The 23,978-nt window shown below is 37.3% G+C and overlaps 1 protein-coding gene across 8 annotated transcripts in view; it reads right to left on the bottom strand.

Annotated features, from left to right (window-relative positions):
- Positions 1-23,978, bottom strand: part of WDR41 (WD repeat domain 41) — a 204,438-nt gene that overhangs the window by 1,093 nt on the left and 179,367 nt on the right. For 6 of the 8 annotated variants that reach the window (XM_038532488.1, XM_038532489.1, XM_038532490.1 and 3 more), the window contains 7 exons: positions 21,093-21,204; positions 18,116-18,178; positions 12,468-12,578; positions 7,266-7,450; positions 2,988-3,109; positions 1,811-1,899; positions 808-941 (listed from right to left, as the gene is read on the bottom strand). In XM_038532488.1, coding sequence (XP_038388416.1) covers positions 808-941; positions 1,811-1,899; positions 2,988-3,109; positions 7,266-7,450; positions 12,468-12,578; positions 18,116-18,178; positions 21,093-21,204 — 816 coding nt within the window. The remainder of the gene's footprint in view (positions 1-807; positions 942-1,810; positions 1,900-2,987; positions 3,110-7,265; positions 7,451-12,467; positions 12,579-18,115; positions 18,179-21,092; positions 21,205-23,978) is intronic. The other 2 variants (XR_005356842.1, XM_038532491.1) reach the window with 2 other exon arrangements.

Raw genomic sequence — 23,978 nt, 5'->3', positions numbered from 1 at the left:
GTATCCTTCCTCTTTTCTCAAGTATAAGATCCAGGAGGACAGGGATTATATATATGCTTCTTTGACAACTCCGGTGTCTACTATACTGCCTAAGATACAGGAAATGACTGGGTAAGTGTGGTACTGCTGCTCCTAAGCATAAATGCACATTCAAATGAAAAGTAATTTGTTTCTCCCTAGCCATGTAACAGGGAAGAAGGATCTAAGAAATCATTACTTAGGGCTTCACTTATACTACTGCCAGTTCCAATCATCTCTGTACCATGATTGGTCTTATTCCTTTCATCATAGGCAATGGTGCCTACGGTAAATATTAATGTATTTGGATTTCCACAAGTTAGAATTGTACACATCTTACAATTCTCAATTAATACTTTCATACATGCACAACAATAGCTAAGATCCTGAGTCTGATGGAAACTAGCAAAATATGATCCTTCAAAAGGAGATAAAGGCTCCTGGAATTCCATTCTGCAAGGCTTCTACTCTACACATATAACCCAACCCTCCATGTACCCTCTACTACTGTTATGTATTCAACATTATTCACATCGTCTATCAATGGCTGTTGCCCTCTTATGTGAGTAAGCCCATCTTTAAAGCCCATCTTTAAACTCCTTGCTTCCTCATCTTGTATCTCTGTGAAAGGAGATCTTTAATTGCACATGCTACAACCTATCCATGTTTAGATTCAGCAAAAACATACAGAAAGAAAGTATAGGTCTTTATGATACCAACTAAATGAAGAACAGGAAGATGTGAAAGCAGGAATTCCCTAAATCTTTATATGCCTATTACAAATAATACCTCCACAGACGAGGAGTGTCCAATCAAATCTCCAATAAGCTCCAGGGAACATGGAGTAGCATTTTCTTGCTGCTTTTTAATAGGCTGGCTGGCTTGTTTGTTCACTCGTCCAAATCCCCACATGTTAAAAAAACCTAGAAAAAATCATTTTGGTCATTTCTCTTTACTTAGAATAGAAGATCAGAAAAGCAAGATCTAAATGCAAAGATGTTCTGTCCTCATTTTAGTCCAGGGCTAAGGGGGTGGTACCAAACACTAAGCTGGGGTCTTTGTAAATACACCACTTCATTTCATCTTAACCACCAGGTTGGCTGCTCTTCTCCTGCACTGCCGCTGCTCACCCACCAGTAAAGGTATATTAACATGACAGGCACTGGGAATAAAAGAGGAGAGCAGTAAAAGGCCTAAATGTCAGTGTCCCCCAAAAAAGGTCACAACACAGATCCATCAAAGGGGAGATGAAAAGCAACATGTGCATCCAAAAACTATCCTAGGACGTCAGGTGACCAGAAGAAATTCCAGAGGTACCAGCATCCGATGTGTTATGCAGAGATTGCTAATGAACTAGGATTTTGTTTTCAAACCAAATGCCTGCAGGTCAAGAGCTCATGAGATTATGATATAAACACAAAAGTGCTTTTTCCCATGAACTGAGTTGAATATTAATGCTTAAAGGCTGAAAGAACACTTTAATTCGATTATCTGATGGTCCAAATCCTCTTTGTGTATCAAGCATTATGATTGATATTATAAAATGAATACTTATTTTAATGGCCATTTGTTCAGATTACCAGAAAAATAAGAGTTTCCCTTAAAAAAAAAAAATACTAGTGGACTTGAACTGAAAAACAAAACCAAACCAAACCATGCAGTTCTACATTAATGCAATATTAAGCTACGAATACTTCATGTAAACATGCCTACTTGGAACACACTGTATATTATTCTCCTGGTTGTACAGAATGGCCTGACTACTGCCTTTCATGTGAGAAAAGACACACACCTGTTGGTACAGGTTCAACTGCAAGCTGCTGTTTTTCTCTTAACTCCCAAATGCGTACACTGCCATCTTCTGAGCATGAGATTAACTGCCTGTCAGAATAGAAAATCAGTGATAGAGAATGCACCATGGAAGGCCAGTGCTAAATTTGCAGTGCAAGAAATCAGTGAAGTCCTCAACTACTTCTCTTCAGCTCTGGGCAGGAGCTCATGTAACATGGCTTCACAATGCAAAGTAAAAGTGTCCTTTGGGAAGGGCACCTGTTATACTGTTACACTGGCTCAAATGTGATAAATCTATCCCATTTCTTAAACACATTCAGGAAAACAGTATAAATTACACTTTCACAATATCCCTCCTCTCACTGTGTGTCTTCTCAAGGTGGCTCTTGTGCTAAAAGGACAAACATTATATGGTCTCATTCATTTGGGGAATATAAAAAATAGTGAAAGGGATTAAAGGGGAAAGGAGAGAAAATGAGTGGGAAATATCAGTGAGGGGGACAGAACATGAGAGACTCCTAACTCTGGGAAATGAACAAGGGGTAGTGAAAGGGGAGGTGGGCAGGGGGATGGGATGACTGGGTGATGGACACTGAGGGGGGCATTTGATGGGATGAGCATTGGGTATTATGCTTGATGGGATGAGCATTGGGTATTATGCTATATGTTGGCAAATTGAACTCCAATAAAAAAAATTTTTTTTTAATCCAAAAAAATATTGCATTCCCTTCCTATATAAATTTCATGCCTAGAAACTCAGCAGCCAAATGTATCCTGACAGGAAAGCCCTCATTTAGTAGCCTTATACAACAAGCAGATGATCACTTCTTTCTGGCCATCAATAACTACAACAAAAAAATGAGTTGAGAAAAACAGAAGAAAAATTAGCACATAGTGCCCACAAGTCTTTGTCTTTTTAAATAAATACCAAATTTTAAAGTTATCCCTTCCTGTAATAAAACTCAATGTAATTCATTTGAACTCTGCCTCTTATAAATTTTTTAATATATTGCCACAAACTCTTTTGTTAGAGATAGCCATGGGTATTCGCCATTCCCAAAAGAACCTAACGAGTCAAGCCATGGAGCCAGATAACTTTGCCACCTGAGAAATTACCCTGGTGGCCCTGGGAAAGGGGATTATCTTTCATTTGTTGTAGAACAGATGGGAACTTGTACCTGTTTGGAAGTTTGGCAACGTGCAGGACACTGGAGTCATGTGCAGTTTTCTGGCAAGCAATCACACGCTTCATTTGAAGGTTATACACATATAAACCCCTTCCAACTGCGGCAAATACATTCTGGCGGGGGGAAAAGTTCAGAAATGGGCATAAAATTAGTACTTATCACTACATGGTATAAAAGATTTCTAGCCCTGGGATGCCTGGGTGGCTCAGTGGTTAAACGTCTGCCTTTGGCTCAGGCTCACTGTGAGGAGCCTGCTTCTCCCTCTGCCTGTGTCTCTGCCCTTCTGTCTGTATCTCTCATGAATGAATAAATAAAATCTTTAAAAATTAAAAAAAAAAAATTCCAGTCCTGCTAGGACATCAGAAAGCCATCACCTTCCCTATTCCTAGCTTGTAGTCCCAATTACTGTACTGCCCCCTGAAGTGCGTAATAAGCTCAGAGCATTTTTTTTAAAGATTTTATTTATTTATTTGAGAACATGAGAGAGAGCAAGTGCACAAGCGAGAAAGAAGCAGGTGCCCTGCTGAGCAGGGAGCCTGATGCAGGGGTCCATCCCAGGACCTCGGGGTCATGATCTGACTCAAGACAGACCTTAACACTGAGCCCCCTGGCACCCCAGCTCAGAGCACTGAGAAGGTAGCAGGGCAACCATGAACACAGAGGAAGTTCTGTGCATTATACCCCTCAGCATCACCTTGTTCCCTCACTAAAATATGATGGCTAGAGAGGAGCTGCGGCTGCAGAAAGGCCGTGAGCAGAAGCTGGGAAGGCTCTGCCTAGGTGATCATTCCCCTAACACTATATCTTGCGGGAAATTACTTAGTTCTCTTGCCTGGACAATGTGAGCAAACTTACCTGCACTTTGCATCTTTAGCACGCAAGTGACCTATTATAAGGGACACATAAACACATGCTACAGAGACAGGGCCATCTTAAGAGCCTCTGAGGGATTCACAAAAACATTTTTCCAAATGTACTATTAGAAATACCTTTTTACCAGAACAACTTTAACCTTTTGAAGGTACTTTCACCAATATTTATCTTATTTTCTTTTCAATATTTATCTTATTACAGCCTCACAACATCTCATTAAGGTAAGGAATGGCAAATACTATTGCCATTTTCCAGATAAGAGAGTTAAAATTCTAAAAGACTGAAGTCTCGCAGAAAGATATGGAACTGGTATTGGAATAAAGGTCATGTTACTTCAGTCGCTTGCTCTTGCCGCACACCACACTGCCTAGCTTCTGAAATCATTTTGCACATCACTGCACTTTTGGTAGTACTGAGGTAGTACCTTTTCTTATACGATAGGTATCCACAGTGAGGCAGCCCTTTCACAATCTCTATATTGCCTCCATTTCATACCAAAACAAGTCTTCTCATGCAGCCTCAGAGGCTACAAACCCAACTCAGACCTACAGTACCTGGACCAAAGCGTGCCCCAGAGGCTTATCAGAGCCTAATTCTGGAATGACCCCCTTGACCCAATGGATTTGTCCTCTGCATTTAGCAATGTGAACTGAGGACCAGTGCCAGGGACATTAAAAGGCCAACTTGCTAAAATCTAGAGCCCTATGGGTTGTAGTTCAAATGCAAAGAAATCTCCAAAACTAGTTCTACAAAACAAGAAATCTGTGTAGAGCTTAAGTGATTTACCAAAGGTCATAAAGAAAATTATACAAAAATTATATAAAATTATATTAAAAATTATATAAAATTATATAATTATATTGTTATATTAAAGTCTTATATAAGTTATAAAAAAGTATATAAAATTATAATATATATAAAAATTATATTAAAATTATATTAAATTTTTTTTTAATTTTTATTTATTTATGATAGTCACAGAGAGAGAGAGAGAGAGGCAGAGACACAGGCAGAGGGAGAAGCAGGCTCCATGCACCGGGAGCCTGACGTGGGATTCGATCCTGGGTCTCCAGGATCGCGCCCTGGGCCAAAGGCAGGCGCTAAACCACTGCGCCACCCAGGGATCCCATATTAAATGTTTTATATAAAAATTATATTAAAGGTTTTTTAAGATTTTATTTATTAATGAGAGGCAGAGAGAGAGAGAGGCAGAGACACAGGCAGAGGGAGAAGCAGGCTCCATGCAGGGAGCCCGCCTGCTTGTTCTCCACCCTCCCGTCCATCTGCGGTGAGCCAGAAGAACCCCGTATACACAGACGCCAAATCTGTTTATCTTTGTACGGAAGCTTTGATGAAGTGTCTTGTATTTAACCCCCTTATTTAAGCTATTTAACCCTAAATTGTTAATTTTATAAATTTTGGTTCGACCTGCACAATGATGAGGGAGGTGTAGGCAGCAGCAAGCTCCGGGAGGACAAGCTTGCCCGGGTCGGATTGAGAAGCAGGGCAGGAAATTCTAACAACTGGCTGCTGCTAGCAACGAGTCCTTTGTATTGCTTTACCATTTTTAACTGTTCTATTTGAGATGAACATACATTTTGCTGTTTCAATAAATGTTCAGAAGAGTCCACAAAAAAACAAAACAAAACTGGAGAGAGTTAATGAGCTCTCGGGCAGCTATCAATCAACAGAGACACTGTATCAATCACCTATCAGCAGTAATTAATGGCCCCCTGTAGAAAAAACAAACCTCCTATACAGAAGAAATACTAGGGAAAACTGAATAATGTTTTATTAAGCATTTATAGCAGTTAATAAGCATCAATCAAAATTTCTGAGATTAAAAATACAAAATGAAAAAAAACTAATTTTTACAAAAAAAGTATCAAATGAAAAAATATATAGAATTTTTAGGGCCACAACACTACAAGAAATGTAGTTTCTTTCTTTTCTGAGACCCTACATGTTTATCATATATATTAATTTTTATTCCAAAATAAAGTTTGGACTTAAATAAATCTTTGGGGGCACTTGGGTGGGTTAAGTGGCCGACTCATGATTTCAGCTCAGGTCATGATCTCAGGGTCCTGGGATCAGGCCCACATTGGGCTCCACACTCAGTGCAGAATCTGCTTCAGGATTCTCTATCTCCTTCTCTTCCCCCACCTCCTACTTGCTCTAAATAAATAAATAAATCTTTAAAAAAAAACCTCTGAGCATATTAGCATTCTGCTTTGCTTTTGTTTTTGAAGTAGGAAAGGTGCAAAGAAAACAAAAAATGGACCATACTCTCCCCATCCAAAACACTATCACTGAGTCTTTAAAATAAAAATAACAACATGCAGAGCTGCCTAGCTGGCTCAGTTGGAGGAGCATGTGACTCTTGATCTTGGGGTCATGAGTTCAAGTCCCACACGCTGGGTGTAAAGATTACTTAAATAAATAAACGAACTTTAAAAAACATGCATATGATTACAAAATGTAAATGCTATAGAAAGGCACAAAATAAAGTAGAAAAAAAAAGGCTCCCCCCTGTGTAACTCAAAAGTTACAACTCTAAAACATTTCTTGTGATTACATTTAGAGCAGTAAGCCCCCTCTTGCAGACATTTTCTAAGCCTGTGAAGGCAAAAAAAAAAGAAATGTACAGATCAGAGCCAAGATTCCATAATCCATTGGTACCAGTCTCTCACTGTAAAGAAGATGTAAAGTGCTTCAACAGGATCACACCAAGGCCTAAAGGAATGAATTTAGTAATTCTCACACAATCATCTTGCCTCAGGATGCTAGTAGACTAAAAGAAAAACATTCCTAAAATTTTAAATTTCCCTTATCTCCCCAGGAAATGCACAAGCATCTTCAAAAGAATCCTTTCCCAAAGTGTTTTCAAACCACATTTTAAGCTTTATCCTCAGATCCTTTGGGATTATTTAATCCAACCAAACATTTCAACAGTTTTTAGATCTGTGGACATTTAATCACTTCCTTGCCTCATAGACAGGGGCTAAGATTATAATGCTTTTTTTCATGCAAATTGTGTAATCTTTGAAAAATATCAGGGATCCCTGGGTGGCGCAGCGGTTTGGCGCCTGCCTTTGGCCCAGGGCGCGATCCTGGAGACCCGGGATCAAATCCCACATCGGGCTCCCGGTGCATGGAGCCTGCTTCTCCCTCTGCCTGTGTCTCTGCCTCTCTCTCTCTCTCTCTCTCTCTCTCTGTGACTATCATAAATAAATAAAAATTAAAAAAAATATATCAGAACACTTTAAAGAGCAACCTCAACATGGGAATGTTACCTTTTTACATCCATTAAGAGATTAAGTTTAAAAAATTAGAAACTGGATTCACTAAAAAAAGGCAAGTTTACAGCTATTTTCTCAACTTTTCTTTTTTTACCTCTTCATCCCATGTGAAATGATGAATAGAAATGTCATTTGGTTTTTGGCAGAGCTTTATTTCTTGCTGGGTGTCCAGCTGTGGAGATGGGTCCCAGAAGTTGCATTCACAGGCCTGCATGGTCCAGTCTAGGATATCCCAGATGATCATTTCTCCAACATGGGAACCAGTTATGAAACTCAAATCTAGGCAGAGTTCATATTTGTCTCGTTAGTTATTATTTTATATAGGCTAAAGGTCAAAAAAGGAATGGACTGCCTAGTAGTAAGTACTCTATAAAACATTAATATTTAGAATAGTAAGGTACCTATACAAGCCAAACAGAAACATCAATGTAACAGAACATCAAGACGAGAAAAAGACTCCAGACTACTTAAGTTATTTAGTATGTGATAACAGCATTTCAATTCAGTGAGGAAAAAAAAAATGGCTCATAGTGAGTGGAATATTTGGTTAACCGGGGAGTAGAAATAAAAGAACCTTATCTTGGATGAGATACTGTTTAGAAAACTGACCCTTACCCTGTGTCTCTCTTTTCCCGTCACACTACTATCACACAACACCTGTGACACCAGATGTGTGTTGGGTTTTCCTATACCACAAAATTCTGCGACATCCCTGAGTGTCCTACATTTTAACTCATTTTGACACTCTACCCTGGAGGTAGCCATCAGATGCCAATGGCAAGTCCAGGTTGTTACTTGTGCTTCTAACCAATCAGCTATAAATGAGACGTTCTCACAGCTCCCCCTCAGATTCAATTAATTTGCAGAGCAGCTCACAGACCTCAGGAAAACAGTTTCCTGTTTACCAGCTTATTATAAAAGGATATGATAAAGGACAGAGATGGAGGAGATCTGTAGGACAAGGTGAGAGGGAAGGGCTGTGGAGCTTCTGTGAATTCTCCAAGTGTGCCACTCCCCCAGCACCTTCACATATTGGGCAATCTGGAAGCTCTCCAAACTCCACACTGTTGGAATTTTTATGGAGGCTTTGTCATATAAACATGATCAATTATTACCTCCATTTCCAGCCCCTCTCTGGAGAATGAAGAGTCGAGCTAAAAATTCCAAATTTCTCAAAAGACCACGGCTTTGTCTTTCTGGTGACCAACTCCCATCTAGAAGTCCACTAAGAAATAATGGTCTCATTAAAACAAAATACACTCCTATCACACAGAAAATTCCGAGATCTAGGTAGGAGCTCTCATGTCAGCAAATATTAGACCAAATGTTAGAACAAAAGGGGTTCCTTATATTATACTCTTATCACTTAGGAAATTACAAGGGTTTAGGAGCTCTGTGCCAGCAACTGGGAGCAGAGACCAATATATATTTTTTTCTATTATTTTACACATGTCAAAGTAAGTTTCAAATACATTAGAACATTAAAAGTGCTTAAAAGGAGGGGCACTTGGGTGGCTTAGGAAAGCGTGTGACTCCCTTTCCCCTCCTTCCTCTCACTCACATGCATGTTCTCTACTCTCTCTCTCTCTCAAATAAATAAATAAAATCTTTTTTAAAAAGTGCTTAAAGGATTGAAAAAATAAAGGTAAAAGCTTTTATAAATGTGGAGTGGTAAAAAGCTCTATAGGCAGCTGGATAGAGAAAGATAATACGAGTAAATATCTCCTTAGCAAAAAACCCACATATTTAAATGACAAAGGCTGCGAAAAAAATTTGCAACTCAGATGTCAAAATGAATTTACTATACTTGATACACAAGGAGCTCCAAGAAATCACTAAAAATAAGATAAATACTCCAACAGAGAAAATGGCCAAAAGACCTGAATAGGTAAAACAAGAACAAATAGGCAGTAATCATGTGAAAAGATGTTCAATTTCCTTAATAATCAAAGAAATCTAAAAGCAGTAAGAAACTACTGATTGATATGAAAATTGATAAAGATTAAAAAGTAGGAAAATACCCAATGCTGGCAACAGCATAGGAAATCAACACACTTCTGTATTACTAATGTCCTAGTACAAACTGGTACAATCTTTTCAAAGTTTGGTAACATGCATCAATATCTTTCAAAAAATGTAAACCCCTTGATCCAATAATTCCACTTCTAGGAATTTATCCTGAGGAAAGTAGATAAAAGATATATGCAACACGATTATTACATATAACATTAAAAATGTGAAGATAATCTAAACATCCAGTTGGGGACTGAATAAATAAGACATCTACAAAATAAAACAATAATGCTATTATTAAAAATTAAGTTGTAAAAGTATGTTTGTATTGCTGTAGAAATATATTCAGTATTCATGACATACTGTTATAAAACCACAAGCCATATATATATATATATATATACACACACACACATACACATGCTCAGAAAAATGCCTAAAAGGATATGGATGACCACTGCTTAATTCTGTAGCGTGGGACAATTTTAATTTTTACATTCTTCATGTTTCTCAGTATTTTCTCATTTCTCTACTGTGACTACGTATTACTTGTATAATAACAAGTTTTTATAACCTTAAAAGAAGATTAAATTAGTTGGCCAACTAAGAAACCTTTATAAATTACATATTTAATAGAAAATGTATAACTGTGGACAGTAAAAATTATCTTAAAGAAATGTAATTTATTTTAATCCTTATATATTTTAGGTAAGGTAGAACAAAACAATACAATGTGAGTCTAAAAACCCAAGTTCTAATTGTAGCTCTATTACTAGCCACCTGGTCCTCAGAAAATCATTTAACCTTTCTCTATCTTGGATTTCTCATGCATTAAATGAAGATGATTGCAAAAATCCCATAATAAATGTGGAGCCATTTAAAAAAGACATCAAATGCTATCTTTGGGTCCCTGGGATTACTTTGAGCCCCCAGTATTACTCTATAATAATGGTATTATAACATCCAGTTATTTGTAATTTAGGAATACAAAGATGAGTTAATTATGATTTAATTATTCCATTTATCAAATAACCCTGACAGAAATACCTAATAACTAGATGAACAATCTCTTAGAAATAAAAATTACCAGTAATTATACAGGTAAACATTATTTTGTCTTAGTTTCAAGTCCAATTTCTATAGCTTATTAACAGACTACAGAATTTGCTATGTGATAAAATAAGTTCACTTCTCATCTGTGCAGAGAAACAGGTTTCTAATTTTAATAGTAGGATAGTTAATGGCGGCAGTACTACTCTTTCTGTGACCTTCTTTTCCATCCCAAAAAACCAGATAAGGAGTGAAGATTCTTGACACTAACTCTACATGTGTCATCGTAACAGTTAACTTAACCTGAGACAAAGCAATCGCCTGCTCTGACTTAATCCTCCCAACTGTGATTCATCTATGTGTTAGAAGCAAAGTATTTGTGCCCAGTTGGAATTTTTCACTTAAAACAAAATACGGACATTCAGTTAAGTCAGTGTAATTTATCACTGTGTAATATATATTCCCAAGCAGATCACTCAAAATGTTTTGCACAAAACAACCTCAACGATATATATGGATAGATTTTCATCCTATGTACTTAAAGTTACTTAATATGAAATCTTATTGTTGTACGTCTACCCCTCCCTCACAAGTACTAATAATTTATGGTTGCCATACCATGCTGTCAAAGCAAAAAAAGGAATAAAACGAAGAAGCACCAGAGCCTTTTGCTAGAAGACACGAACAAGGTTATCTTGTATGTCTGTGTTAGAAAACCTTCTGCTCAGGCGTTCAGATCTCTTTGGCAAACCTGTGACTCATTATCCACGTTTGTGGGAATTCTGTCCTAGGGTTGCCAGGGGCCATCTCAATGAAAATGCACTTCCCTGTGAAGTACAGACCCAGTATCTAGCCACATCTCCCACTGGTAATTGGGGAAAGACACAGGTGGAGAATGCAACTGGGAACTGTACATCATCATCAGTCCAGGATCACTGAACTCTGCAATATAGCAAACAGGCCTCTGTACAAAATAAGACTGTCACAATACCATTTCCAAATTCTAACAGATTCTGTCCATATATGATTCCTCAATATGCTTCTGGGTTATTTATTATTTGTAAGGTAAATTTACAGTCAGGAGTTGAGAAAGTAAAAATACTAGGGGTTTCCTATAATTCCTATTACCGATTTTTTTGCTTTAGATTTTCATTTTTCTTCCCTTAAGAAGTGGCAAAGAAATAACTGAAGAACGCTTTCTTGGTTAAACTGTTACAAGCTTCGTTGCATATCACACAGCAAAAGAAGAGCCACAAAGTTAAGGCCTCTTGAGTAACATCCCATCACCTTCATTAAGGAACCACGCTGGATCAATGGTACCAATGCTTCATCACTAAAAACAGAACTAGGCATGACACTGTTGTGCTTTTCTTAGCAGCTCCAGGGCCTTGGAGTTAGGGCTCTGTGTCAGAGGGTCTCTCAAATAAAAACTTGTCTAAAAAAAAAAAAAAAAAAAAGGAACTTGTCTTTGGTGGTGCCATTCATGGCTACAGAAAACAGGAGCCCCCAGAGAACAATAAAAGGGTGCTCCCAACATGTTAACTTCTATCACCACAGACAATCTGATCTTTAGAAAGACTTGCAGGTGGTTGTGTAAGAAGATGGCTATCAGGGAAGAGCATTCTGGAGCTGGAAAGGACATTCTCATACATGTACCTGAAAATGTGACTCAATGGCATAAAAATGGAGACTACATTTGGTGCTGTGTGTACTCGTTCCTTTTGCTTCATGGTTATACAAAATATTGTTCCAGAAGAGCCAACCCAGGTTCAGGCCAGGGATTGCAATCCAGTCTTCCCACTATATCATATTCAGAGCATCCTCACAATTCTCTTACAGTCTCCTCCAGACTATTAAACTTCAGCCACCCAAGACTCCTAGCCAGACTATTTGCCAAAAATGCTGAAATACCACTAAGCATTAATATTTATAGCCTATGATGGTTATCCCACAGCTACCACACGGCATGTGAGTTAAGCATGCTCCCTCCATCATCTCTTTTCTCTGCCCTACTCTATTTTTCTTATGACTACATCTTAGACCTACCAACCTACAAAACTTTATCAGTCCACTGGCTTAAATCTCACACTATGCTGATCCCTCCTAGCATAAAGCATTATTTTAATGATAGTAATTACAGAATCCTAAAACAAAAAAAGACTAAAGTTCAGAATAGGTTTTGTTAACAAGTACAAAATTTTATAGAATATAGACATGCAAACAATAAGCTTACCATTGACATTAACCAATGAGAGAATATTATCCTGATGATCAAGGAGGCGCTTAATTTCAAGAATATCCCATTCTAGTGATTCTTCTGTGGGTGCTACCAGCTGGAAAATTACTAAATGAAAATACAGATATAATTTTATTAAAATGGTCAAAGAAGACAATTCTATTTCTGCTAAAAAAAAGCTAACATTTCATTAAGTGAGAAAGATCTAAAATATTGAAAAACTCATTTCCAGAGAAAGCCTTATTCAGACTACTTTAGAGTATTTCTTTCAAATGCTTGAGATGTTTAAGATGATCTACTAAAATCCTGAGTATATAACTATTCCTTTATTAAAACTCTCCTAAACCCACAAGTGCCCATCCTGTCTAGGGCTTCAGTACAAATCTGGCTATCCTGCCTCCCTCTTTCTTTGGCCAGTGACTGGTCCACATCCTAGAATAATCTCCATCACCAGCTTTCTCTACCCATGTTCTCAGGTCAGTAAGCACTGCTACAAAATAAGCTACAAACGTCAATTCAGTGAAGACTTCAGCAGCTATTATTTTTTTTAGGCATAAACTATTGGATTATAAATTCTCTGAGAACACACCTCATAGTTTTTGTGTGTCACAGATGTTCAGTGTATTCCTTCAATATACTTTTGATTATAACAGATGTTCACTGTATTGCTTTACTCATTATCTGACTGTAATAAACAGCGTTATTTAAACTTGTACAAATCCTAACTTTAATCAATACAGAAAACCCCAAAAATCAAATCAACAGGAGTGATTCTATCAACATTTACTAAACATCAATTATGTTCCAGCAACTTAGACATCAAATGTGAATAAGGCCAGGCACTGCCCTAAAACACAGTCTAGAGTGGGAGTGAGACTTATAAATAACCTTATAATCAATGTATTAAGTGCTATAGATAAGCCACTGTACCAAGTACTATGGGTGCTCACAGATTAGGATGACTAATGTCTGAGAAGTGGGAAGAACCCATACCCTTTCCAGGTGGTGGATAATTACTAAGGTCTCTTTTCTTTCTCACATTCCTCTCTGGAAAACTGGTCATATCACATTTCTTTCTGTCTCTGGACAATATTTTGCCAACTGACACACCTCTAGCCAAGCTACATCATTCTGACAGCCATTCACATTCAAACTGTGGCTGTCAAAAGAAGGTTTTTCAGTAAATACAAAGGGAACCCCTCCTGATACCTATCAAGGTTGTGTAAAAATTCTACTTATAGTTGGAATACTACTAATGATCTTGAGATTGGGACTGTGGAATAACAGGCAATGTACTATTTAATCAAACTAACAGAAATAATAACTTGGAATAGTGATGAGGAATGGAAACCTACCAAGTAGATTTCTACAAACTACTAAGGGCTAAAGATAATGTGAAACTGTTCAGTGAATTCAGAAATATGGCCCCTATAGACAAGTATTCAGACAGTCACCTATGTAATAACTTCAAGGAAAGGAAACAAATATAAATTAGATCCGAAGACAAAGAGAAGCAATAGTCAATTCTAAAACAGAGTTAAGCGGGGCGCCTGGGTGGCTCCGTTGGTTGGGTGTCTGCCTTTGGCTCAGGTCATAATCCCGGAGTCCAAGGATTGAGCTCCACATTGGGCTCTCTGCTCAGCGAGGAATCTGCTTCTCCTTCCGCCCCTCACCGCACTTGTGTGCACTCTCTCTCTCAAATAAAATCTTTTAAGAACAAACAAATAAATAATAAAAAAGGGTTAAGAAGAAAGAGCTTGGTCTTCTAAATCAAGATGAAATCTCAGAGCTGATAGCCTTGCTTAGCTAGCAAAACCTCAAAGTCACTGAAACACACAAGTGCACTCAGAAATTTTATCTCCTGTTGAGGGGTGCTGTATCTCAGTTGGTTGAGTGCCCAGCTCTTGGTTTTGGCTCAGGTTCTGATCTCAGGGTCGTGACTTCAAGTCCCAAGTTAGGCTCTGCACTCAGTGCAGAGTCTGTTTGAATCTCTCCCTCTCCCTTCCCTTTTGCCCCTCCCTCCACTCATGTGCACATGCAATAAATAAAATCTTGAAAAAGAAAAAAGAAATTGTATTTCCTGTTGAAAGGAGTCTGCCCTCACACAGAAAAAGAAAAATTGGTATGGAACATTTAAAACCAAGAACATGGGCACAAATGGGTCTTAGAAATAGAAAAGGTGCTCTCTTCCAGAGAATGAGATTTTTTTAATTTTATTTTTCACTCATTTATTTAGTTTTAAGCAGGCTCCATACCCAGAATAGAGCCCAATGCAGGACTTGAACTCATGACACTGAGATCAAGACCTTAATTGAGATCAAGAGTTGGAGGCTTAACCAATTGAGTCACCCAGGCACCCCTGGAATTTATTTTTATGTAAGGAAAAATGGCACTGTATTTTTTTTTAATATTTTATTTATTTATTCATAGAGACACAGAGAGAGAATGAGAGGCAGAGACACAGGCAGAGGGAGAAGCAGGCTCCATGCAGAGAGCCTGACGTGGGACTCTATCCAGGGTCTCCAGGATCACTCCCTGGGCTGCAGGCGGTGCCAAACCGCTGCGCCACTGGGGCTGCCCATGGCACTGTATTTTATGATAAAACTAACAAAATGCAGAACCTCATTTTTAAGATTACCTATTCTTTACAATTTATTTTCTGAATAAAATCAACTTTAATTTCTTCCCTTTTTTAAGATGATATTCTAACTTCTGTTGAGGTATTAGTGTTGTTTTTACTACATGTCAATGAACTGACTCAATTACTCATCCATTCAATAAAAATCTCTCATCTGTTTGATGAATAAAAAGATGAATAAAAAGCTCTAGCTGTCAAGAAGCTCACATTCTGAAGGGGAAGAGTGAGGAGAGAACAAAAAAGTAAACAAAAGTATTTTTTTTTTAATATTTAAGTAATCTCTACACCCAACGTGGGGCCTACACTTACAACCCCAAGATCAAGAGTCATACACTCTTCTGACGGAGCCAGCCAAGCAGCTGCCTAAAGTCTTTTTTTAAAAGTAATAAGTGAAGAGCACCTCAGTTGGTTAAGCATCCAACTCTTGATTTCAGCTCAGGTCATAATCTCAAGGCTGTGAGACTGAACGCTGACCCCCAAGTCAAGCTACGTACTCGGTGTGGAGCCTGCTTAAGATTCTTTCTCTCCTTCTCCCTCTGTCCCTCCCCACACTCTAAATAAATAAATAAATAAATAAATAAATAAATAAATAAATAAATAAATAAAGTCATAAGTAAAATGACACATGTGCGATTATAAGAATACAGAAGGAAAAACTTTTGAGAGCAGAGATTATTGGGTAAGGAAGCCTTTATTCTCAAAAAAATCCATATTGAAGCTTAAAGATTAAGTAGGGATTAGCAACATTAAAGAGGGCAGTGAGTAGGAGGAAAAGACCTGATACAAAGAGATAGGAGAAGTAAAGGCACAGAGGTGAGAACACATCAGAGGAGAGAATCCTGGGCAATTCAGTGTTGACAGACATGGGATACAGAACTCAAAGGAGATAGGAGAAAGAAAATAAAGGACTGGATTTGACATGTTAAAAAGTCTAGACTTTATCTTACTGGTCTTACATGGGTCCTCTAGGGCAAAGCTCTCATTCATCTATGGCAAAAATGAGAAAAAATAAGGTCACATCGGTTTTGTATGAAGTTAAATATATTCAATTTAAACTCTTCTTCTTTGCTGAGACCATGTTCTTCATATGTTTTTGTTAAAAAGTAATTTTAAAAAACAAGGGTGCTAAATGATAGTTTTTTGTTTTTAATGTTTTTACTAAGCAAAATACAAATCTGGCAACTCAGGGCACCTGGGTGGCTCAGAGATTGAGCATTTGCCTTTAGCTCAGGGCGTGAACCTGGAGTCCCGGGGTCAAATCCCACGTTGGGCTCCCTTCATGGAGCCTGCTTCTCCCTCTGTCTATGTTTCTGCCTTCGTCTCTATGTCTCTCATGAGTAACTAAATAAAATCTTTTTTTAAAAAAAAAAAACAAAACCTGGCAATTCTATGTTCATCTCCAAGAAGTAGAACTTTTGTACTAGTGAGAAATTTGAGAGTGTAGAAATGACCATTATAGGCAATAGAAGCCACTGAAAGTTTTAAGCAGAAGGGTAGCCTGCCTTTTAGACAGATCATCTCTGGCACCTCCTGGAAAATGTATCTGAGAAGCCCTAAACTGGAGGAGGAGAAGGCACTGGAGAAGGACTAGAGTGGAGGAGAGGAAAGAAGCTAAGTTAGGAGACTAGCACAACATAATAGGCAAGAAGGGAGTTGAGAGTCTGAATAAGCCAAGAGCAGTGAGATGGAAAGAAGACGATCAAAACACTTAGAGAAGCAGTCCTCAAAGTATGGCCCTCAGCCAGCAACCTCCTGCAATACCAAAATATGTGTTTGAAATGCAGAAGCTCAGGCCCCACCCAAGACCTACCGAATTAAAAACTCTACGTATGCCCCAGTAATTTGTGTTTTTAGCAAGCACTCGAGGTCATTTAAATGCACAGTAAAACCTGAGAACCACTACCTAACGTAGTAAAATCAGCATAACTCAAAGTGATTGGCTGGCTACAAGAGGAGAAAGGCAGGGAAGAGCATGGGAGTTTCTAGCATGATAAAAAATGGGGGAAAATGACATTTCTACAAGGAAGAGAAAAAAAACTAAACACAGAATTATAGTGTCTTTTGATACTATTCTATGACAAAAAGGATAAGCACAGGGTCCAGTAAATTACTTCTCTGACATGATTAACATGGGAAGGTCAGCTGAAAATTTTGGCTGCAAGGCAATGGAGCCTGCAAACAGCACTTAATAAATGGTAAACAATTAGCTCATGTTGTACTAGCATTTGCACATCTCAGGTCTGGTCTGTGAAAAAAGCATAAGCAACATCAAATGCCCTCTGGGATACATTAGAAAAATTCTTCAAGAAAAAAGCAACCTTTAAGAAACATGCTTACTCTATCATATCTGGGCACCCAAATTCCATTCAAAAGGCAGTGGGAACAAAAGGCTTTATTTTTACTATGGGCTCCCTGGCAGTAAAAGAGCCAAGAGTCAACAGTTAAGTGGCCTTCAAACAGCATGTTTATAAATCAATTAGTACATTTAAAAAATTCATTTTGCTACTCCCTCCCTCTGCTCTGAAGGCCCCCTATTACTCAGAAGGAAAAGGTATAAACTTCTCCCAAGACAATAGGCCCCAATCTGGCTTCCTGAGGCAAAAACTCCATAGTCGCTGCCTTAGTGAATTCCTATAAAGACTGTCCTCCAACCATCCAACTTAAGTTTTTAGTTTCCAGAATGCTGACAGTTGCTTTGTATGGTTAAAATGTCTGTTAAGTGTATGACTGTGGATCAGCGACAGAAAAGACTGTGGAATGTAAATAGCCTTCTCTGGCGTCAGACATATGGGGTTACCCTGCCCCCACTTGGCTATGTTAGATGAAGCACAAAAACTGACCTAATGTCTTCTTGAAAATGTCTCAGTCTCCACATCACCTCAACCATCACAGGAGACCAACACTGGGGCAGGGGCAGATGTCCCTTAAATTAAAAGTTTATCTTTCCAAAATGTGTGTACTTTTAAGTTTTTTAAAAAAGGAATAAAAGAAAAAGAGTCCTACTCACTCAGTTCTTTGCCAACTGCTGCCACAACACAGTTCTTAGGTATTTCGATCAAAGCACTGATCCCTTAAAAAATATATAAAGCAAAGGTCAAATTATTTTCTTTGAGGATTACATATAAAATAAAAACATTCTCAGATTTATATCAGTGTTCCCATAAGAGGGGTGGTAACAATAAAGCACACACATTTTGCTACACCACACTTCTTGCTCTCCGACATATGGAAAATGATTCTGTGAAAAGTATGTGAGACCTAAAGAAGACACTGATTTACTAAGGGCAAGATATGCTCTTTGAACACAATTATGGTCAACTTTTTTTTTTTTATTTTTATTTATTTATGATAGTCACACACACACAGAGAGAGAGGCAGAGACACAGGCAGAGGGAGAAGCAGGCTCCATGCACCGGGAGCCCGACGTGGGATTCGATCCCGGGTCTCCAGGATCGCGCCCTGGGCCAAAGGCAGGCGCTAAACTGCTGCGCCACCCAGGGTTCCCTATGGTCAACTTTTTAACAGGAATCCCTTATGAAAACCACCATTATCATTCACAACATGGCTAGCTTAAATAAGATGTAAAGTTGGCATTGTCCTCAATGTAAATTCATAAAGCCTGAGCAGGCACTCTGGCAATAAATGAGTTAAGTCACAACAGTCAACAGCTAACAACATGGCCTTCAAATAGTATGTTTTTAATCAAATTAGTACATCCACAAAATTCCTGTATTACTGGAAGAGTTATCTTTTTACAGCTGAATCATGAAATGACTCCAGGGTAACCATAACTTTTGTAAAACATGTTACCATTATTACTCTGTCAGCAAGAATTAAAGAACTGATACATTAGATTCAGAACCACAAACAAGTTGGTAAAAAAAACTTTTTAATAAGTTATTTTTCCATTATGAAATATATATAATACATATATACACACACATAAATATATATGTAATTTATAACATACACAAAATTGGAAAATATTCTACTCATTTGCTTTATCTTCCCACCCAACAAAAAACTAGCCCTCTTGTGATGTGGGTAGTATTTCTAACCTAAATCTCTTCTCCATGTAGGGCTGTTTTGACAGGATGCTTTGTATTTTTCCAAGTTGGAGGAGGAGGAGGGCATAGTGTAAGAGAAAGGGGGAAGGAACCCTGATACAAGATAAAGAAATAGAGACAGAGAGCAGGGAAAGGTAGCAAGAGGAGAATTCTAGGTGCAGAAAACAGCTTGTCAAAACAATGTCACAGGAATAAAAGGTACAGCACAAGGAATATAGTCAAAGGTACTGTAATAACATTGTATGGTGACAAACGATAGCTATACTTGGGGTAAGTGTACTACAACATATAATTGTTGAATCACTATGTTATACACCTGAAACTAATGTAACTTTCTGTGCCAACTATACTTGAATAAAAAAAGGTTTATCGAATAATGAAAACACTAGAAACAGCACTCTAGAAGTAGCAATTTAATACACAAATCAGAGAACATATTGCTGGAAAAGGGAAGATATCCTGTTGTAAGCCAAGGTTTTTTCCATTGCATTGTACCAGGATTATCTTTGCTTATTTCTAAATACAGAATAACTGTCCCCAGAAGCCCTCCTAGCTTAAAATCAAGCAAGGCTTATAAAAGGAGCTTCATAAGCCAAAGGTCTAAGACCACAGCTAATTCAAAGGCATTCTGTAATTTGGAAAACTCAAATCACAAAAAGCTTAACAATGGTACGCTATGATCTTCTCAAAGCTTTCTATAAGATTTTCTCAAAGGTTTCTACTATCTCTTGAGACACTGATAAATAGGGCAATACTGTGATTACTTAACATCACTCAAAGATAACTTGCAAAAGAATGGGAGATTGAATGGGTGGTTATTTCTATTAATATATAAAACATTCTTGTTATCCCTGATTTCAGTATTTCATAACATAGTTATAATAATTCATGGAATAAAATTCACGGTAACCATAGGTCAGTGTAAGAAACACAAAGGAAAATATACATGTAAATAAACAGATAAAACTCATGATAATAGGAAATATGAAAATACAATTCAGATACCACCAAGATTACTAATGATCAAGCATTCAATTGAGAGATAAAATTGTAAATCCTAGAAAGGTAATGGATTTAGTTTTGCTAAGACATCATGGGTTAGTCTTCTGACATTTTCCAATATCTATGTGGAGATAAGTTAGTTCCAAGTATGAACTGTAAACTTGGTTCACAGGGCTCCTGCTACCTTTAAGACATCAGTATGCTTAATTATGTTCTTGCTATGATATCCATGGGTTTATCTGATTACTTTTAAAAACGAACACAGTTAACAGTATATCACATGACATCAAGCTTATTACTCAACTCTACTCATTTACACTTTAATATTTTTACTCTGAATAGTTTTTAGTTTTATTTTTTAAGGTCCTTGCTATCAGAAGGCAAAACTGATTTTCTTCTGTTAAAAGCAAAAAAACCAAATTCTGAGAAAACAGAATTTTATTAGTAAGTTTGCACAATGCATAAACTTTATAGCAAAACCAATTGTAAAATGAAGTCATCCTCTGGAATCTAATAAAAGTCCAATATCCTCACAGATGAAGAAAATGCTATTAGAAAATCAGAAAGGTTTAATTCCACATGTCAGTGTGCTCATCAAACTCAGTTTAGGAACAGAACCCAAGAGCATAAATGAAAAGGTTTTTCTTAACCACTTTTGCAAAATTCTGTTAGAAGAAAAGCAAAAGCCAAAAAAGGGGGGACAGGGGAGCCTTCTCCCTCTAATTTGGGATGGAAATATACTTTATACAACCATAAACCTAAACTGGAGAAATATGGTTACAAGATATATTTAGAATTGAAAAGAAAAATCCCCTATATTAACCTCTGTATTCATGGAACGTCTCTTTGAAGATTCATTATATCTTTTAAAGCCTATCAATCACAGTTCATAATTACCTTGATTTGTTTTCTTACCTGTATCAGAAAGGTGACTGGTCTTACACAGGAGATCTAATTTTCGGTTCCACACACATAGGTCATTCCCACCAGAAAGCCAAACATCTAGTCTCTGAAGAACAATTAAACACTGCAAAATTCATGTGAAATGTCTATCAGTTTAGAATCTCAAGCATTCATTGGTGGTTTTCAAATACGTCTGCAAGTTCTCTGCTATCATTCTCTTAAGAGGTGAAGCTTAAGTCTCCCACCCTTGAATGCGGGCTCTCCAATGTACCAACTTCTAGCACATAAAATGTGGCGGAAGGGATGATGGTGTGTGACTTACAAGACTAAATCATAAAAGACATAGTAGCTTCCTCCTAGCTCTCTCTTGGATCACTCACTCTAGGGCAAACACATACAAGCAGCCATATGGGGAAAGATGCATATGCAAGAAAGTGAGACCTCTGGACAACAGCCAGCACTAACTTACCAAGCATGTGAGCCCCCTAGGAACCTCCAACCCCAAGCAAGCCTTCAGGTGACAGCAATTTCATCATACACACTGAGCCAAAACCACTCAGCTAAGCTGCTCTTTATTCCTGACCATAAATACTGTAATATTTATTGTTTTAAGCAACTAAGTTTGAGGTAATTTGATACTCAGTAATAGATAATCTATAATCTAAATAGGCTTAAATAAACTTTAAAAATAAAGATGACTTTGGTTTTTATGTGATTTTCAAATTAGTATCATCTAATCCTTAACTTAGGAAAATGAGTCCTTTACATTTAACAGTATTTTAAAGTCCACACCTTAAATTGTACTCTTCCCATCCATGACTCTGAGTGAGCACAAGGATAAGAGTGACAGAGAAAAACAAAAAAGAAAAGGAAAATGTTCTGGTAGTCTTGTCTAAGCAGAGGGTGGGGTTGCTTTTAAAGGTGCTGGAATAGGGGCACCTGGTTGGTTCAGTCAGTTAAACGTCTGCCTTTGGCTCAGGTCATGATTTCAGGGTCCTGGGATAGAGCCCCACACGGGGCTCCCTGCTCAATGCGGAGTCTGCTTCTCCCTCTGTCTCTTCCCCCCTACTTGTTCTCGCTCTCTCTCTCTCAAATAAATAAGTAAAATTTTAAAAATTTATGGCTGCTGGAATAAAGAGCGTTGAAAATAATCGATGTAATTTGTATTTCAAGAGTTCCTACCCTGCCTAATTTCTGAATGTTTAATATAATCAATAGTTTGCTCCTATCTTTTGCCAAATAATATTCCACTGTATGCATACAGTGCATTTGTCCATTCTCAGTTGGAGGACATTTAGATTATTTTTGTTTATGTACAGTGCTGCCATGAATACTCACATCAAGTTTATATGTGGACATATATTTTCATTTCTCTTGACAATGAAATAGGAATACCTAGGAGTGAGATTGTTAGGCCAAATGGTAACTCTGTTTATCATTATGATGAACAAACAACTTTCAGGGTGGCTCTACCATTTCACAATTCCACCAGAAACATATAAAAGTTCCAATGTCTCCTTATCAACACTTATTACCTGTCTTAGATATTAGCCATCTAGTGTATGTGAAATAGTATTGCATTATGGTTTTGACTTGCATTTCTCTAATACCTAAGATGTTGAGCTTCTTTTCACATGCTTATTGATTAACCACCAGTATTCTTTGGAGAAATGTCTTTCACATAGTCTATTTTAAATTGGGTTGTCTGTCTTTTTTTGTTGTTAAGTTTTAAGAGTACTTTCTATATTCGGGATATAAGTTCCTTATCAGATATATGATTTGCAAACACCTTCTCCCATTCTGCGGGTTGTCTTTTCACATTCTTGATAGTGTTCTTTGAAGTATAAATACTTTTTGTTTTGAGGAAACCCACTTGATCACTTTGTTACTGTATTTTTGGTATTATCCAAGATCCCTAACCCAAGATCGCAAATATTTTTTCCCATATTTCTCCTAAAAGTCTTACCATTTCAGCTCTTATGTTATGATCTTTGATCAATTTGGAATTAATTTTTATATATGGCATAAGGTAGGGATCCAATTTCATATTTTCTGTGTGGGTATCTGGTTGATCCCACATCATTTGCTAAAGAGACTGTTCTTGCTCTTTTTGAAAAGTCTTGGCATCCTTGTTGAAAATCAAGTGATCAAATACGTGAGGTTTTATTTCTGGACACTCAATTATATTTCACTGATCTGTATGTCATCCTTATCCAGTACCACGGTGTCTTGAATACTACAGCTTTGCAGTAAATTTTGAAATTGGGAGCTCTGAATCTTATAACTTTGTTCTTTATTTTCAAAATTGTTAAAAATAAATAAGCAAACAAACAAAAACAAAATTGTTTTAGCTATTCTGGGGTCCCATGCACTTCTACATCAATTTTAGGATCAGCTTGCCAATTTCGTGAGGGGGTGAGGGGGACGCCTGAACAGAGATTGTGTCCAATCTGCAGATCATTTTGGGTAGTCCTGCAATCTTAATATTAAATCTGAGTCATGAATATGGAATGACTTAACCATTTCCTTAGATTTTCTTTAGTTTCTTTCAAAAATTGTTTTATACTTATTGATGTAAAACTCTCATTTCTTCTTTAAGTTTACTCCTATGTATTTTATTCTTTTGGATACTACTATAAATTCATTTCATTTTCTTAGTTTTTCTTAATTTTCTTTTTTTTTTCTTAATTTTATTTTTGGATGTTCACTGCTAGTGGATAGGAATACAATTAATATTGTACATTGATTTCATATACTGAAGCCTTGCTAAATTTATTAGTTCTAATAGTTTGGTTATGAATTTAAGATTTAGTATACAGATCATGTCACTTGTAAATACAGTTTTATTTCTTCCTTTCCTTTATTTTATTAAGATTTTATTTATTTATTCATGAGACA

Source organism: Canis lupus, chromosome 3 (genome assembly GCF_011100685.1).
Source record: "Canis lupus familiaris isolate Mischka breed German Shepherd chromosome 3, alternate assembly UU_Cfam_GSD_1.0, whole genome shotgun sequence".
Taxonomy (NCBI): Eukaryota; Metazoa; Chordata; class Mammalia; order Carnivora; family Canidae; genus Canis; species Canis lupus.
Note: the sequence above shows the minus strand (reverse complement) of the source record. Positions and strands in the feature narration are given on the sequence as shown.